An 18,228-nucleotide genomic window follows, 5' to 3' on the forward strand; every position below is an offset into this window, starting at 1 on the left:
CCCTCTGTAATACTTTCCTATCCATGGCTGTCAGGCCAGCATATCAAACCACAATGCAGTACGAGAGGACGCTCTCTATAGTAGACTGGTAAAAGAGGGTCATTAGCCGTTGTTCTACCCTGTTCTTCCGCAAGACCCTGAAAAAGTGAAGTCTTCACTATCGGGCAGGTTATCGATGTTTCTTCCTTCGGTTGTAAAGCTATTCTTATCTTCTCCCAATCTGGCTTCCCACAATATATATAAGGGCATTCAGCATGTAGGTTGCATAAATAAGAGGAGAGAATATACAGCCCTGACTACTCCTTTGTCAACACAGAACAAGGTAATTCTGCCATGTTGCCGCCCTGTGTGTACATTTTCCGTAAGGATGAAAAGATACGCTGGGATTCCCATTTTCCTAAGGGCATTCCACAGCTGGACATGATTTGACACGACCAGAGGCCTTTTTATAATCACTGAAGCAATAACGATTTGCTTTTTGGCATTCTTTGACCTTCTGATGCATCGCTACTATCTCTCTCGTTCCTTGGCTTTTTCTCTAGAAGCAAGACTGGGCTAAAAATAATAATTTAGAACTGCAAGTCACCCAGATTCACTTGGTTGAGTTGGGCGGCTATAAAAATTGAATGAATGAATGAATGAATGAATGAATGAATGAATGAATGAATGAATGAATGAATGTCTATATTCAAAATCTCGTCCTTGTTAAAATTCTGCTGATTTCGCAATGCAGCCTCGCTGCCTACTGTATGTTTTTCCCCCCATTTTAGCATCATCCCTTTTGAACACAGCTATTTTTGTCTAATATTTAAGGTACAGGGCTAGAAACCAGGAGACTGTGAGTTCTAGTCCTACCTTAGGCATGAACGCTGATTGGATGCCTTTGGGCCAATCACCAGGAGACTATAAATTCTAATCCCACCTTAGGCATGAAAGCTGATTGGATGACTTTGGGCTGGAAACAACTTGCCTCCAGAAGCTGTGAATGCTCCAACACTGGAGGTTTTTAAGAAGAGACTGGACAGCCATTTGTCTGAAATGGTATAGGGTTTCCTGCCTGAGCAGGGGGTTGGACTAGAAGACCTCCAAGGTCCCTTCCAACTCTGTTGTTCTGTTATTTTTAGGAATGAAAGCCGGCTGGGTGACTTTGGGCCAGTCGTGCTCTCTCAGCCCAACCCACCTCACAGGGTTGTTGTTGTGGGGTAAATAGGAGAAGGAAGGAATATTAGGTATGTTCACCACCTTGAGTTACTTATAAAGTAATAAACATGGGATAAAAACCTAATAATAAATAAATAAATGACATAACTCTAAATTCAACTGTACGTTCAACAAGATTCTAGTCAAGAATGGGATCCTAAGAAAGTAGAAGAAAATTCCGGTGTGCTAAAGGAGAACTTCTAGTTGGTCATACATGGTCCTTAAAACACTTTTTCAAATGAATAAGCAGAAAAAACGGTATTGACAATTTCTTCCCTGTAATTCATCAATGATTTCCCAAAGGTAGACCTTCTGAGGGTATAAATGCTAATGAAAACGCTCCATGAGACTTGCTTCATCACAACGCGTTCCCATGGGATTTTTGGCCTATTTTCTGGATGGAAAATAATATATACATCCCATGATAATGTAGGAAAAAAAATGGAATAAGCTTCCTCCTAAAGATGAAAAGCCAGAATATAAATCAACTGGGATTAATATTCAATTGTCAGGGGAAAAAAATCTTCAAAATCTCTGCAAAGGATGCTAAAGTGCTCACACCGATTTGCCAGAGTGGTTCTTCTGAAACTAATAGGGATGGATTTTAAATGAAATTTGTTTTGGAGAAGCGGGATGTTGCTCAAAAGAATAAAATTCAGGCAGGATTCCAGCCATTGATGAGGCTGCAAACCTGTCACTGCAGATGCACTGCTTGAATTAATGAGGGACCCAGCAAGACAAGACAGATGGCGAAAACTTGAAGGAAGTTGACTACATACAACTTGGATAAGGAATCACATTTCAGAACAAATTCAGAAAATGGGAGGGAGGGAGGGAGGGAGGGAGGAAGCAAAGAGGTGGGAGGGAGGGAGGGGTAAGAGAAGGAAAGGAGATGGGTGGGTGAAGGAAGGAAGGAAGGAAGGAAGGAAAGGAAGGACGGAAGGAGATGGGAGGGAGGGGTAAGAGAAGGAAGGGAGATGGGTGGGGGAAGGAAGGAAAGAAGGAAGGAGAAGAGAGGAAGGAAGGAAGGAAGGAAGGAAGGAAGGAAGGAAGGAAGGAAGGAAGGAAGGAAGGAAGGAAGGAGAGAGATGCATGGGAGAGTAGGGGAAGGAAGGAAGGAAGGAAGGAAGGAAGGAAGGAAGGAAGGAAGGAAGGAAGGAAGGAAGGAAGGAAGGAAGGAAGGAGAGAGATGCATGGGAGTGTAGGGAAGGAAGGAAGGAAGGAAGGAAGGAAGGAAGGAAGGAAGGAGAGAGATGCATGGGAGGGTAGGGGAAGGAAGGAACGAAGTAAGTAAGTAAGTAAGTAAGTAAGGAAGGAAGGAAGGAAGGAAGGAGGGGAGGGAGGGATAGGAGAAGGAAGGGAAGGAAGGAGAAGAAAGAAAGAGAGAGAGAGGGAGGGAGGGAGGGAGGGAGGGAGGGAGGGCAGCAAAGGAAGATATTTGTGCAAATAGGTCAAAGTTGAAACTGGACTTTAATATCTCTGTTCAATCTTTGCCCCACCTTTGGCATGCTGATAACCAAATGTCCAGTAGTCTGAGATCTTTTAGCAGTGCTGCTATCTGGCTTTACTTCTTCGGGTAGCACAAGTTGAAATGCCTTTTTTAAAAAAACAAAAAACACACAACACCAACAAATATTAGCCTTTGAGGTAGCTCAGACCGGAAGCACAACCACGAGCACTAACTCTGTCATAAGGTTGCGCTAATAGTTAATCTTGCAAGTTTGAAAGTACCCCTCCCATTTTATTTTATTTTATTTTATTTTATTTTATTTTATTTTATTTTTACTCTCCTGAAAATTAGAGAGGCTCCCTTCTGAGATGCTTTCTCCATCCCCCCAAACCCCCCCCACAATTATTTGGACTGAGTTTTTCAACTCTTCTTCCTCTCTCCCAAGGTCGGTCCCACAGACCATTACAACAAACTATGCCATTTGATGCAGAAATAATCCAAACACTTTAGCTGACTAAGCTTAATTTGGAGTGGTTATGATGACGATGCAACGTATCAAGGCCAGGTGGATGGACTCGGTTACAGCAGCAGTCGGTTTTTGTTGTTGTTCGGTCAGTAAACCATGTCCCCACTCTTCGCAAACTCCGTGGATCACAGCACGCCAGGCCCTCCGGTCCTCCACTGCCTCTCGGGAGTCTGACCAAATTCACGTTTGTTGCATCGATGACGCTGTCTAGCCATCTTCTCCTCTGCTGTCCCCTTCTCCTTTTGCCTTCAATCTTTCCCAACGATCAGGGTCTTCTCCAATGAAATCTTTTCTCCTCATTTGGTGGCCAAAGTTTTTCAGCTTCAGTTTCAACTCTGTCCTTCCGAAGAGCAGTCAGGGTTGACTTCCTTTAGGACTGACTGACTGACTACCCTTCCTTCCTTCCTTCCTTCCTTCCTTCCTTCCTTCCTTCCTTCCTTCCTTCCTTCCTTCCTTCCTTCCTTCCTTCCTTCCTTCCTTCCTTCCTTCCTTGGAAAGCATCAATTCTTCAGCACTCAGCCTTCCTTATGGCCATTTCTGACAGCCATACAGTATAAGCTACTCACAGCTACTGGGCAAACCACAGCATTACTGGAAGATCTGAAGGTCCAGACTGAGGCAGAGTATTTAGAGACAATCTGTCGGAGGTGTTGCTGACATTCCATACTAACTTAATGACATGTATCACTCGCTCAATCAACAAATGAATAAAAAAAGTCTGCGATCTAGATGAATAATTAATAATATGAATAACGTGATTTTAATCCAAGAGGATTTCTGGAATTACTGCTCTCTGATGACATATCTTAATGCTATTTTAATCAGGTGATTTGCACCTTAAAGAATTTTAATTTACACCCTAATTAGAATATCTATGTGCATGTGGGGAAGAGAAAGAGATGCAGATACATTAGCAAAATCAGACAGACCTGCATCCACACTGATTAGTATTTCTTCTGTATTGTCACAGAAAAGTGTGACTATTCTATTCTAAATGTTACAATGTGATGCTTAAAAGGTTAGGTTTCAACAAGAATAATTATGTTAGTCCATCTTAGTTGAAAAAATATATGATATGGACATGTCCATAAAATCACCAGGAGAAGGAGAAGAAACTTCACTTTTCATTTTTGTTCTATCATTTATCTACCCATCCATCATCTATCTATGTATCTATCTGTCTGTCCGTCCGTCCATCCATCCATATCTATTATATATACAGTATGTATATAGATAGATAGATAGATAGATAGATAGATAGATAGATAGATAGATAGATAGATGATAGATAGATAGATAGATAGATATAGATATAGATATAATAGATATATATATAATATATATATCCATCCATCCCTATCTCTATCTCTATCTCTATCTCTATCTCTATCTCTATCTCTATCTATCTTTCTATCTCTAATCCATCCATTATCTATCTATCTATCTATCTATCTATCTATCTATCTATCTATCTATCTATCTATCTATCTATCTATCTTCCATCCATCCATATCTGTCTGTCTGTCTGTCTATCTATCATAGCTGCCCATCTCTCCATAGGTGACTCTGGACAGTGCATAATGAGTAAAGCCTCATATACAAACTTCAGATATAGAAAATATATACAAATCACGTTAAAAGTAAATATTATTCAACAGAGACACAAGCCTTTGCCTAAGGGGGGGGGGATAATAATAGCCAGCTCAGCGATGGAGCTCTCTAAGCACGTCTTTGGTTCCTTGTAGAGCCTCAGGCCCATTAACCTACCTCCAGAAGTGGTGAATGCTCCAACACAGGAAGTTTTTAAGAAGAGACTGGACAGCCATTTGTCTGAAATGGTATAGGGTTGCTGCCTGAGCAGGGGGTTGGGCTAGATGACCTCCAAGGTCCCTTCCAACTCTAGTATTATTATTAGCATTAGTATTATATAACTGCCCAGGCTGCTGCATTACCAGCTAAAATGTTAAGATACCCTTTAAGGGCAGTCCTATGGAGAACTCGCTGCAGTAGTCCAATCAGGAAGTGACTAGGTTCACCCCCTCCTCAAGAAGCCATTGGTGGATCCTACTGTCCTGGATCCTAATTTTCTTCAGATGCCTCCTTTTTCAGACAGATAGCAATAGCACTTAAGACTTATATACCGCTTCGCAGTGCTTTGCAGCCCTCTCTAAGCGGTTTACAGAGTCAGCCTATGGCCCCCAACAATCTGGGTCCTCGTTTTACCCACCTCAGAAGGATGGTAGGCCGAATCAACCTTGAACTGCCAAACTGCTGGCAGCCGGGAGTCAGCAGAATTAGCCGGCACTACTGCATTCTAACCTCTGCGCCACCAGGGCTCCTGGGGGTTCGTGGTTGTGTGGCTGTGCAGCAGTTTCGGAGGACCTTGTAACCGTTGCAAATTTCCTCCCCTGTTTAGCTGCGAGCTGCCCCCTACTTTGAATGCAGCTTTGCCTCCTCTGTCCATCAGTTCTGCCCTGCCTGACCGCCTCCAAAGTGCTCGGACCTCAACACAACACTCGTAGGTCTCACACAATGCCGATCATGTTGTGATTCAGGGTCAGCCTGTGGGTTCGGCAGTTGGGTCGGATGACTCAGAGGAGGAGGAGGAGGGGGGTGTTGAAGAGCTTGATGAGAGTCCTCAGCCAGGCCCCTCTCATCTGGTCACGACGCAGACCCAGCTGTGTGAGCCTGACAGCGTGGATGAAGATGACCCACAGCTGGCCCTGTTCAAGGACGCCCGACGCAGGAGGCAGTCAATCAGGAGTAAACAGAGGAAGGCAATGGGGCTCCTCGGAAGGAGGCAGAGAGAAGCCACGCCCTGAACTGTATTTAAGGGGGAATGCGTGGGAGGTTCTGGTTGGCTGAAGGCAACCGCTTGAAAAGCTCCTGTTTCTTGGTTTGTGTCTTGTTCTATTTGTTTTTGTAGCAATAAATTTGGCAGGTGTAATTCCAGCCTCTTGCCTTCTTGTAAAAGGGGTTGTCCCTGCCTTTTCTGCAGGGCCGGTAGCAGGCTGGTACAGAACAGATCAGGGAGAGTCGGAAACTCGCAGAAGGCGCTAGGAAGGGAAAGGCTATTGTATACGATAACAGAATGACAGAATAACAGGGTTGGAAGGGACCTTGGAGGTCATCTAGTCCAACCCCCTGCTCAAGCAGGAGACCCCATATACCATTCCAGACAAGTGGCTATCCGGTCTCTTCTTAAAAGCCTCCAGTGATGGAGGCTTTTATTTATATGTTTTCAGCTCCAGTCCCCTAATCTTCTTCGTTGCTCTTCTCTGCACTCTTTCTTACGAGTCTCAGTATCTTTTCTTAATATCACGGGGACCAAAACCTGGATGCAAAACTGGACACTAAGGTTTATAAAGCCGTATTAATACTTCAAGTGATCTCGATTCGACCCCCTCTGGTCATGCAGCCTAGGACGGCGTTGGCATGATCGCCTCGCTGCCTCTTCAGTGTCTCTCTTACAACCAAGCAGGATCAGAATGACAGTGCTGGCCTCCTTATGGGAAGCCAACATCATAAAGACAAAACAAATCCAAATGAAATAGGCTTTGGGGAAAAAAAAGACTCAAAGCAATAATGACAAATAATACGAACCTTTCCTTTGACCGTTACCCGGACATAGGTAGGCTGCACATCCACGTTAAGGAAGGAGATGTCCAAATGTCTGAAAGAGAAGAGAGGAGATCGTTTAGCTTAGCATCTCTCTGTTCCCTGAGCTCTCATGAAAAGCAAAGTGATGGACATGTACCGTATTTTCCGGCGTATAAGACGACCCCCCAACTTTTGAGAAGATTTTCAGGGGTTCAAAAGTCGTCTTATACGCCGGAAAATACGGTACATAGTTCAAAAGATGGTGTGCAACCTGCATCCAATACCACCTTTTATTTAATGCAATTTTTTTCCCCTTTTTCCCTCTTCGGGCTGTGAACGAAAAGCCAAATATAAAATCAACAGCCTCCCTAAACAATCTCAGAAAAAGAGCCCATAAAACAAACCCTTTCTGACCTGTAAATGGCAAGATCCAAAACGAACCGGTTATTTTCGTCGTCTTCTTCCAGGGAGAAGGGAAGCCTAGCAAATAATAGCAAGCGAGATTTGGGCATTACAGACTGGACTGGATGAAGGGCAGAGTCAAAACTTCCATTGATTGTGGTTTTGTATTCAAGAGGTGACGATATAGCAGTTAGCAAGATACACATCCTTCCCCAAGTAGGTTTGCAAAAATCTAAAAACCTGATAATGTTCAAAGTCCGGAGCTGTTTTTAAGTTGAAACATGATGGGATAAATGACATAAGGTCCATGTAATTCAAAGCTACACATTTGTGCTGAAAGAGAGACATCTACTGGCCAAAAAAAACCCTAATTAAGTTAACATTAAATGAAAAACTAATTATTATCCATGCATGTTATCATTCTCTCTCCCTTTCTATGTCTCTCTGCGTGTGTGTCAGTTTCCAGACAAAAGCTGTGTTGTCTTACATCACCAACCTACCAGGGAGGAAATTTAAGAGTTCCTATTTAAAAAAAACAAAAAATGTAATGATCTATTTCAATTTTCAGAATTTACCTTATTCCTTTAAATAGCTAAGAAAACCACTTTGGACATAACAAATAAATACATTTTTTTTCCTCACACTAATTTACCCTCATTTTCCACTTATTTGATTGGTGGGTTTCCTCTTGTGGCTCTGGTGTTTTAACACGTATTTAAATCTTTTATTTCTAATTCGGGAGGAGCAACTGTTTCAAACTCATGATAGATAGCCTTGCAGCTCCTGTTTCCCTTCTGAAAGCCTTGGAAATTACAACGTGAAATCAGGATTCGGTGCTTCACACCAAAATCTGTCTCGGTACAAATCCATTCACAGTTTCTATCCATTAAAAATGTCCATCTCACGCTGCCGGTGACATTTTCACAAGTATCACTAGCAGCCCCCCCCCACTCGGAGGTGCAGGAGGCTGAATTGAGGCCTCCCTCCCAAACGGTGTTTATCCTTGTATTAACAAAAGACAACTCTATTGACAATTCAAATTGCTGGAGCTCTATAGAGCTCCCTCAGCCGTGTTCTCAGTTGTCACAAGTGTAATTCCCATCCATTGTTCTGTTCCAGCCCTGTTTGTGTGACAGGGACAACCCCTTTTTCCTTTTGACAAATTAATAGGCTGGAAAAAACCCAACCCAAATTTATTTACGGTTCCAAAATGATAAAGTCTTTCAAACAAAAAAAGAAGCAGAATATTTTCTTCAATAAAATGATTTAAAACATCAAACAAGAGTCAACAAACAAGAGTCAAACAGATTAGCAAGAACAGACCAGGATTCTCTTTGAGTGTCTACAAACGGTTGCCTTCAGCAACCAGCACCGCCCTCACCTTCCCCTTTTATTATCTGTCCCAAGGTGTGGCTTCTCAATGCCTTCTCCTCCTTTCACTGAGTTGCCTCATTGATTTTCTCTGCTCTACTCTGCTGGATTGCCTTCTGCTTCTAGCGTCTCTGAACAGATTCAGCTGTGACTCCTCCTCCTCACACAGCTGAGCCTCATGAGGAACACAACTGGAGGGGCCAGGCTGAGAGTCCTGCAGTGCATCAGAGCCTCCCTCTGACACTGAAGGCTCTTCAAACCCCTCCTCCTCCTCCTCCTCCTCCTCCTCCTCCTCCTCCTCCTCCTCCTCCTCCTCCTCAGATTCCTCAGACTCAGCTGCTGGGAGCACAGGCTGACACTGAATCACAACATCCGTCAACATACAGTTTTGAGCCATTACAGACTCGTTTGTCTTCCCCAGCTCTATTTTGTGCAACTGTCACTTTATTGTTTTTCTCCAGCACGGTGTAGAGTTGTTGATAAAATGCTCGGTTTCCTGAGATATCCTGCAGACAGACAGCAATGTCTCTTTTCCTGTCGCTATTCGTCATTTCACACGTTGAGAAGTTGTCCTCATTTCCTGAAATGGCGTTGAAGTTGGTGCTGTATTTTAGCACTGTGCAACAGCTCGGATTCAAAAGGTGACCTGCAATTCCGAGGGCACACGGATGTGTACACGTGACGCTCGCTGGAAAGACTTTACTGTGTCCTTTTTCCCCTTCTTTTGCAATAGCTTCCCTTTGCAGCTGTCACATAACCACAGGAAAAGGCAATATCTGCTTTAAGGCACTCCTGACTGACCCCATGTGGGCATCCATCAGGTTAATCTGAGGCACCGCCTTGCTGCAATGGGGTGGGCCTGCCCCACTCATGCTGGCAGAAGATGCTGTTGGTCAAAGTATTTCAGCTAGTGGGATCAAGGAGAAGAGCCTTCTCTGCCATGGCCCCTGCTCTCTGGAATATTCTCCTTCTGGGCAAAATCTTTCTGCAGAGACATTTGGCTTGATTTGCCTCTTATATCTACAACAACATTTTGCAGGTCTACGGAAAGACCCTTTGATTCAATGGACCATATTGATCGGGAAAGGTGTTTGGCAAAAGAAGAGGGCTAAAGTGAGAATTGAGAAATTAGATGATGGGATGTATCAGAGGGAATATTTAAAAATTAAACAACTGTTTGAAGACGGTTGAAAAAACCAGAAAGAGTTTGGATATAAATGAATTTTAGCTTAAAAGGGGTGAAACCCCCAAGTAATATAGTATTTTTTTCTTTTTAATTTCTTTCTTTTTTTACTTTGTTTTTTGATATGAGACATATAAAAATGTTTGGGATGGTTAATATAAAGGAAATGTTTTGGATATTTAAATGTAATTGACTTTAAGAAAACTCCAACAGATAAATTTTTAAAAAAATGTTTTGAATAGAGTTAAAAGCAGGGCTTTTTTTGTCATAGAAGGCTCAGAATGGAGTTCCGGCACCTTTTTTGGATGGAACCTTGTAGAGTAGGCAAGGCGGGTTGTATGACGTGTGAGTTCCGGCACCTTTTTCTTTTACAAAAAAAGCACTGGTTAAAAGATTAAACGATCGGATATATTAGATGGAACATCAAAAGATTAAACATACGTTTAGTTGTAGTTAAAAAGAACAGAAAAATTTTGGAAATAAAAAAATAATAATGGAATATTCTCCTTCTGAACTTGAGGTCAGTCCCCACACTCCTTGCCTTCTGGAAGAGCCTTAAAATCTGGCTCTGCCAATTGGCTGGAGGTCCCGGTGGAGTTGCACTATGCTGGAGGGGGAGCTGAGTGAGAGTCAAAAGTCCCTCCCCATATTGTCCATGCTCTTGGTTTTAACCTTTTATTTAACTGTTTTTAATTTTAATGTTTTTCGTGTTTTTATATCTATGGCAGGGGTGTCAAACTCAATTTCATTGAGGGCCGCATCAGCATTGCGGTTGCCCTCAGGGGGCCAGATGGGTGTGGCCTGGGTGGGCGTGGCCTACTGGGTGGGCATGGCTAAAATGCGTATGGCCTACTGGGTGGGCGTGGCTAGCTCTACATCGTTCGCATCAAGGGTGCCTATGGGGGCCTGGGCAGGAGGAGGGTCTCTGGGCCAGGGCCAGGCAGTGGGGGCCATTCCCTCACTGTTTCCAGGATGGCTTCGCGGGCCGCATGAAACCACTTTGCGGGCCTGATCTGGCCCCCAGGCCTTGTGTTTGACATGTCTGATCTATGGCTTTGAAGAATGTGGTGGCCTAGTGGAGAAAATGCTCGCCTTCCATTCAGAAGGTTGAGAGTTCAATCCTAGGTAGTGGCAGATATTTCTCTCCTAGGGTATAAAGAAAAAAATGTCTGCTGTGAACTCTGCATAGGCATTAGGAAGGGCATCCAGCCAGTAAATGCTCAGCTCCATCCCATCTCCCCCACCTCTACCTTGAATTAAGGGATTATTGGGCTCCAAAAAGGGAGATATCTATGTTGTTGTTGTTAGTTGTGAAGTCGTGTCTGACCCATCGCGACCCCATGGACAACGTTCCTCCAGGCCTTCCTGTCCTCTACCATCTTATGGAGTCCGTTTAAGCTCACGCCTCCTGCTTCAGTGACTCCATCCAGCCACCTCATTCTCTGTCGTCCCCTTCTTCTCTTGCCCTCAACCTTTCCCAGCATTAGGCTCTTCTCCAGTGAGTCCTTCCTTCTCATTAGGTGGCCAAAGTATTTGAGTTTCAGCTTCAGGATCTGGCCTTCTCAAGAGCAGTCAAGGTTGATCTCCTCTAGGACTGACCGGTTTGATCGCCTTGCAGTCCAAGGGACTCGCAGGAGTCTTCTCCAGCACCACAGTTCAAAGGCCTCAATTCTTTGGTGCTCAGCCTTTTTTATGGTCCAATTTTCACAGCCATACATTGCAACTGGGAAGACCATAGCCTTGACTATACGCACTTTTGTTGGCAGGGTGATGTCTCTGCTTTTTAGTGTGCTGTCTAGATTTGCCATGGCTTTCCTCCCCAGGAGCAAGCGTTTTTTAATTTCTTAGCTGCAATCCCCATCTGCAGTGATCTTGGAGCCCAGGAAAATAAAATCTGTTACTACCTCCATTTCTTCCCAAAGAGATATCTATGGTTTTATACTATTGTAAGCCATACAGTCACTTGACCCAGTGAAATAGACGGCATATAAATTTAATAAACAAGTAAGTAAATACATCTACATATGATGTTAATCACCTTTTCCCCTTTGAATCCAGATTACTTCACAGGCCTTTTAGTTTTAATAATTAATTTGGGCCATATGAAAAACAGAGTGGAGGGCAGCAACATTTATCTAATTTGAATTTTAAGGAAAAGAGAAGCCTATGTGTGGAGTTCAATAGCACCCAGGGCTGAGTGCCACAATCAAGGGAGTGGTCAAGGGCATCTCATCCAGGTGGACCGAGGTATGCCCTCAAAGTCCTGCCTCTTGAACCTGTGTGAAAATTTGTCACACATATACAAAAGGGTTAAGGCTTTGATCATACATCTTGGCATTTGGGGCTTCTGTTCCCACAGGACAGATTCTGAAACAAAGGGCTGATATCTAAACTTGGGGAGAAAATTGGGGAAAAAATGTTTTCCTCCTCATTTAGCTTATGAAAAGAAGTGGGTCGCCTGCCCTTTATTTAACCAATCTGAGTGCTCAAAATGGTTCATGAATTGCTTATCTCTTTTTACATACTTGGCTTCATTTACGTTTAAAACTCTTCCTTCTGGGGTGATCAAAGTCCTCGGAGGTTTCTCTTTGTTTCTTTGTTCTCTGTTAAAAAATAATTAAAAAATAGGTGGTTTTTTTTTTTTATACACTTTGTGTTTTAATTCCTTCCACAAGGTAGCAAAGACAGCAGCAGAAAGATGACAAAGCCTTCAATTTTAAGACACACAAAAAATCCCATTTGCTTTAATGTATTGAAAGAATGCTGATGTGATGGCGTATTTTAGGAAAGCAAATCAAGTACGATCAACACAAGGGTAATGGCTCCTTCAGCTTATTTGATCCTTGGGTACCAAATTCGTATCTCATTCCTATCTGTTTCCTTGTCTCTTATTAGCTTATTTCTAAAATAATCAGCCTGTTTGTGATCTTGTTTTTTTACAATATTCAGGTTATCATGATAAACATAATAAAATATAATCGGCAAACCTTGCTCTACGGATGCTGTTGTTATGAAGGTCCCCTGATTGATCCTAATGTTACTGGACAATTGGAAAACAATGGCCTCCACAAATGGTATGTTTCTGCTTTTTTTTAAATCTTTAATGAAATCATAATATTGATGCAACTGAAATCTGGCCCTTAACAGAACTGGAGCTAAACTAAGGCTTAGTAGGTTATATGAATCTAGTCCACTGCAGTGTGTTCACCAAACCACAACTGAACAACTTAGTACAAGCTACCAATTCAGTCATTAACGGCAGCCATTTTAGATAAGGCTTCGGGCGATGTGGCTTTGCAGCACTTTACAGTCTCTCATGAAATAAACATTAAAGTAAGACATTGGATTAGATCTGTCTGTCTTGTCTGTCTATCTATGTCATATATAGAAATTATGCATACTTATTTTCTCTTTCTTTCCTTTTCTCTTCAAGATACTGGTGAATTTCTAGCCTAGCCTCTGGGGTGTGAGGCACAGGTTCATCCCAAAAGTCACGGTCTTCATCCTCGTCCTCCAGTATTAATTTACGAAATTCATCTCCTTCTTCAGAATTCCACTGGTTCACTGCTCCTTCTACAGAATAGTAGCTGTAAAGTAACGTGCAAAAAAATAAATCAATCTTAGGACACATATATCCACTTCAAATCCTGCTCTCCAGCCACATATCTGGACCTGATGGAGAGCAGCCCACTGACCTACGGGTTCCATTTGAACGAATCAGGAATTATGTCTGTTGCAAAGCAAAGCATTAATTTCCAGCATGACTTCTGTTTGCAAGAATGACTCTGGACTCTACAAATAATGTCCTAATAAAACAAAACAAAGCATCTGGGTGCTTTGTTTGGAAGTGGGCCTTCTTGCCCAGAAACTGTGCAGCAGGAAGGCAAAGTTGAGTTACAGTGATGGTGGTGGCTACGTTCTAGTCATGACACTGTAGCCATGAGTTACGGTGATGATGGTGGCTAAGTTCTAGACATGACACTGTAGCCATGAGCTACGGTGACGGTGGTGGCTAAGTTCTAGACATGACACTGTAGCCATGAGCTACAGTGATGGTGGTGGCTACGTTCTAGCCATGACACCGTAGCCATGAGCTACAGTGATGGTGGTGGCTAAGTTCTAGACATGATACTGTAGCCATGAGCTACAGTGATGGTGGTGGCTAGGTTCTAGCCATGACAGTGTAGCCATGAGCTACAGTGATGGTGGTGGCTACGTTCTAGCCATGACACCGTAGCCATGAGCTACGGTGATGGTGGTGGCTAAGTTCTAGACATGATACTGTAGCCATGAGCTACAGTGATGGTGGTGGCTAGGTTCTAGCCATGACAGTGTAGCCATGAGCTACAGTGATGGTGGTGGCTACGTTCTAGCCATGACACCGTAGCCATGAGCTACGATGATGGTGGTGGCTAAGTTCTAGACATGACACTGTAGCCATGAGCTACGGTGATGGTGGTGGCTAAGTTCTAGACATGACACTGTAGCCATGAGCTACGGTGATGGTGGTGGCTCAGTTCTAGCCATGAAACTGTAGCCATGAGCTACAGTGATGGCTGTGGCTAAGTTCTAACCATGACAGAAGAGAACATTTTCTTTCATTCAACCTGAGCCATTTTTCCGATGGCTGACATCTCCGTATCAGCTATCCTGACAGAGGGCTTGCAACTGGCTTCCAAAATTCCAAATTATCTCCCAAGTGCAAAAACGTAAGGCCATATACAAGCAAGAGCTTATTATAATATAGGTGGTCCTCAACTTACAACAGTTCATTTACTGACCATTCGAAGTTACAACATCCTTCAAAAAAGTGACTTACGACCATTTTTCACACTTGCGATCCCCAGGGTCACGTGATCCAAATTTGGATACTTGGCAAGTGGTTCATATTTATGACAGATTGCAGTGTCCCGGGGATCCTGTGATCACGGACAAAGATTTTTCCGCGGACCGAAGGGGGCGTAGATTTGTGTGCTTCCTGCATCCTGTGGATAGGGCTTTCTTTGTTTATGTGGACCAGTTGCTGGCATGCCGCGGCCCGGTACTGGTCCACAGTCTGGGATTTGGGGACCCCTGAATTAAGGAATGCAGGTTGGAAGGTGTAGGAGATGTGCCTACAGTCGTGGCCAAAATTGTGGAAACCTTTTGGGAAAAGTGTACAGTAGAAATGCCACCTTTGGTTAAGTTTCCACCAATTTTTCTTCTAATTTCTTTATAACTGTAGCCTTGTTCACTTAATAATACTATTTTACATCGCTTTCTGGGTGACTAGTCAACTCTTTGCACCATTACTTTAATTTTATTACATTTTACAAGCAACGAAAGAACACACAAAAAACCCAACCCACTTGATAGCGATCACCTAACACAGGGGTAGGGAACCTCGGCTCTTTTATGACTCATGGACTTCAACTCCCAGAATTCCTGAGTCAGCTATGCTGACTCAGGAATTCTGGGAGTTGAAGTCCATGAGTCATAAAAGAGCCGAGGTTGCCTACTCCTGACCTAAGACACTGACAAATATCCTCCTCTCAGCTTCAATACACTACATCAATAACTGAAATCCTACTGTGATCTGATTGGCTCATTGCCGAAACAAGATGACACCCGATTGGCTCTCTAAACACCCATGCTCATTGGCTACAATCAGATGAAGGAAAGCTACCTGATATCAAACCTAAGCAAGTTGTGCTTCCTTTTTCTGGTTATTTGGCTATAACTTTTCACACAATACAGTACAGATAATTGAAGAAAACTTTCTTGCATTACATTCTTGATTAAATTATCTTGCCACTGATGTATAATTTTACGGTACCACTCGGGGGGGGAAGTGGTGTTATTAGCCATGAAACCTCAAAAATACACTTTTCCCAAAAAAGGTTTTCCACAATTTTGGCCGCTACTGTATTCTGCCCTAGCATCCATCATTCTCCGGCCGGAGATCAGGACGACCCTTACCCTGCTGATTTTTTCTAAGTCCTTCAATACCCAATTCTGTAGCCGGACGTGGCACCCTGAGCATGTGAAGGGATCCATTTCATAGTGGAGTTCCTCAGGGGTTGGTTCTCTCGCCCCTCCTGTTCAACATCTATATGAAGCCGCTGGGTGAGATCATTCGTGGTTTTTCTTTCCACCCCGAACCAACCCAGCGATGCCCTCGCCGTGATGTCCCGTTGCCTGGAGGCGGTCCAGGTCTGCATGGGGAGAAACAGGCTTCGTCTCAATCCCGCCAAGACTGAGTGGCTGTGCATATCGGCATCTCAGGCTAACCAGACTATTCCACCTCTAACGATGGGGGGTGAGGTGTTACCCCCCGTTGATAGGGCTTGCAACTTGGGCGTCCTCCTGGATTCACGACTCAATTTTGAAGACCATATAGGAGCCGTGACCAGGGGGGCTTTTGCCCAGGTTCGCCTGGTGCGCCAGTTGCGACCCTATCTGGACCGAGATGCCCTACGCACAGTCACTCATGCGCTTGTGACCTCCCGTTTAGACTACTGCAACGCTCTCTACATGGGGCTGCCCTTCAGGACCACTTGGAGGCTTCAGCTGGTGCAGAATGCGGCCGCGCGAGTTGTGATTGGGGTCTCCCGATACTCCCATGTAACACCTCTACTCCGTGAGCTGCATTGGCTCCCGGTTGCCCTCCGGGTGAGATTCAAAGTGCTGGTGATGACCTATAAAGCCCTGAATGGCTTGGGTCCGTGATATTTGAGGGAACACCTGCTGCCAGCATCAAGCTCCCTTCGTCCAGTGCGTTCCCACAGGGAGGGTCTTCTCAGGGTACTGCCGGTAATAGATTGCCGGCGGACAACACCCAGGGATAGGGCCTTCTCAGTGGGTGCGCCTGCCCTCTGGAACCAGCTGCCCGTGGAGCTCAGGACTGCCCCCGATCTTCGTTCATTCCGCCGGGACCTGAAGACCTGGCTCTTCGAGCTCTCTGGCCCAGGCTGAGAATTTTAATTTTAATTTTAATTGGGGTTTTATTTGTTCAGGGACGGATATAATTTTTTTTAACTGTTTTTAACTTTTGTATTTTTTGTTTTAATCACCCTGTAAACCGCCCTGAGTCCTTCGGGAAAGGGCGGTATATAAATATAATAAATAAATAAATAAATAAATAGTTATTTTAGTGTTCGTGAAGTATTTTAACTTTGCTATTTATTTTTTTTAATTTTGTTCACCACTCAGAATTGCTTGGTGAGACGAGTGGCCATACAAATTAAATAACTGAAAATTGAATAAAGAAGATAAAAATATATTTCTACACTCAAGTGTTTTTTTTTCCTGTCCCAGATGAACCAGAGAGGCACCTACAGGGGTGTCTTAATATCTGCGCGTGATTGTTTATCAGACCCCGGATGCTGTCCCTTCTTCTTCTTCTTCTCCTCCTTCCTTTCCTTCTGCTTTTCGAGCATCCGTCTTTCTGCCTCTTTTTTTTCTTCCTCTCTTTTCAGGAGATAGGTTTGTTCCTGCTCGTGGATTTTTCTTTCTACCGCAGGGTAGTTCTGTAAAGCTTGAATCCTTTCGGACCGTGTTATCTCTTTGCAATCCAAAAACTTTAAAAAGAACGGGGGGAAAAGAGAGAGAGAGAGAGAGAATTATATTTCAATAAACTGCACAAGAAATCTATCCCTCTTTCTTTTTTTCATGAAATTATTCTTTTTTAAAAAAATTGCATTTAAATGAATGAATTGATTAAACTCCAATTTCTTCTAGCTCAAATTATCATAAAATCACATGCGTTGCAAGGATGGAGAACTTTTTTTAAAAAAATATTATGTGATAAAAGAGACAGGACCATGTTCGCTGATGGTTTGCATGTAAGCGTGAACGGCATTTTCACACAATTTTAGGAATAAATTGTCAAGCAAATGCACCCTCCATGATTCCTTCCTTAGTTACAGATTCTTAAAAAGGTGTAGGAAAAATAAAAACTGAGATGTATTATTCTCAGGAGACACCCAAGCCTCTTTTTAATTCCATTTTTAGAGGAATTCTTTAAATGGGGCCTACCAAAATTTAATGGTGAATCATCAAATCTTGAGACACGATTTCCCATTCCCAGAAAAAGACAAAATTCCTAAAACAATGTGAAAATATTGTTCCTACCTCCTTGCATGACATAACTGAATACAGATAGTCTTTGACTTACAACCTTTTGTTTAGTGATGGCTCAGTGGTGAAAAAAGTGACATGTCCGTTTTCCACACTTGTGACCGTTGCAGCATCCTTGTGGTCACATGATAAAAATTCAGCCGCTTGGCAACTGGCTCGTGTTTATGACCGTTGCCGTGTCCCGGGGTCATGTGATCCCCTTTGGCAACCTTCTGACAAGCAAAGTCAATGGGGAAGCCAGATTCACTTAACAACCGTGTTACTAACTTCACAACTGCACCAATTCACTTAACAATTGTGGCAAGAAGCATCGTAAAATGGAGACAAACTCACTTAATAACCGTCTCGCTTAGCGGCAGAATTTTTTTTATAAAGTTT

General features: G+C 43.3%; 1 protein-coding gene across 1 annotated transcript in view; it reads right to left on the minus strand.

The window, feature by feature from the left end:
• Nucleotides 1-18,228, minus strand: part of DNAAF11 (dynein axonemal assembly factor 11) — a gene marked incomplete at both ends in the record, with an annotated part of 48,124 nt that overhangs the window by 22,517 nt on the left and 7,379 nt on the right. The window contains 6 exons of the mRNA XM_083360345.1: nucleotides 2,700-2,795; nucleotides 6,780-6,849; nucleotides 7,191-7,256; nucleotides 12,258-12,335; nucleotides 13,134-13,319; nucleotides 17,050-17,291. Coding sequence (XP_083216471.1) covers nucleotides 2,700-2,795; nucleotides 6,780-6,849; nucleotides 7,191-7,256; nucleotides 12,258-12,335; nucleotides 13,134-13,319; nucleotides 17,050-17,291 — 738 coding nt within the window. The remainder of the gene's footprint in view (nucleotides 1-2,699; nucleotides 2,796-6,779; nucleotides 6,850-7,190; nucleotides 7,257-12,257; nucleotides 12,336-13,133; nucleotides 13,320-17,049; nucleotides 17,292-18,228) is intronic.

This window comes from Vipera ursinii, assembly GCF_947247035.1.
Source record: "Vipera ursinii genome assembly, chromosome: 3".
Lineage (NCBI taxonomy): Eukaryota > Metazoa > Chordata > Lepidosauria > Squamata > Viperidae > Vipera > Vipera ursinii.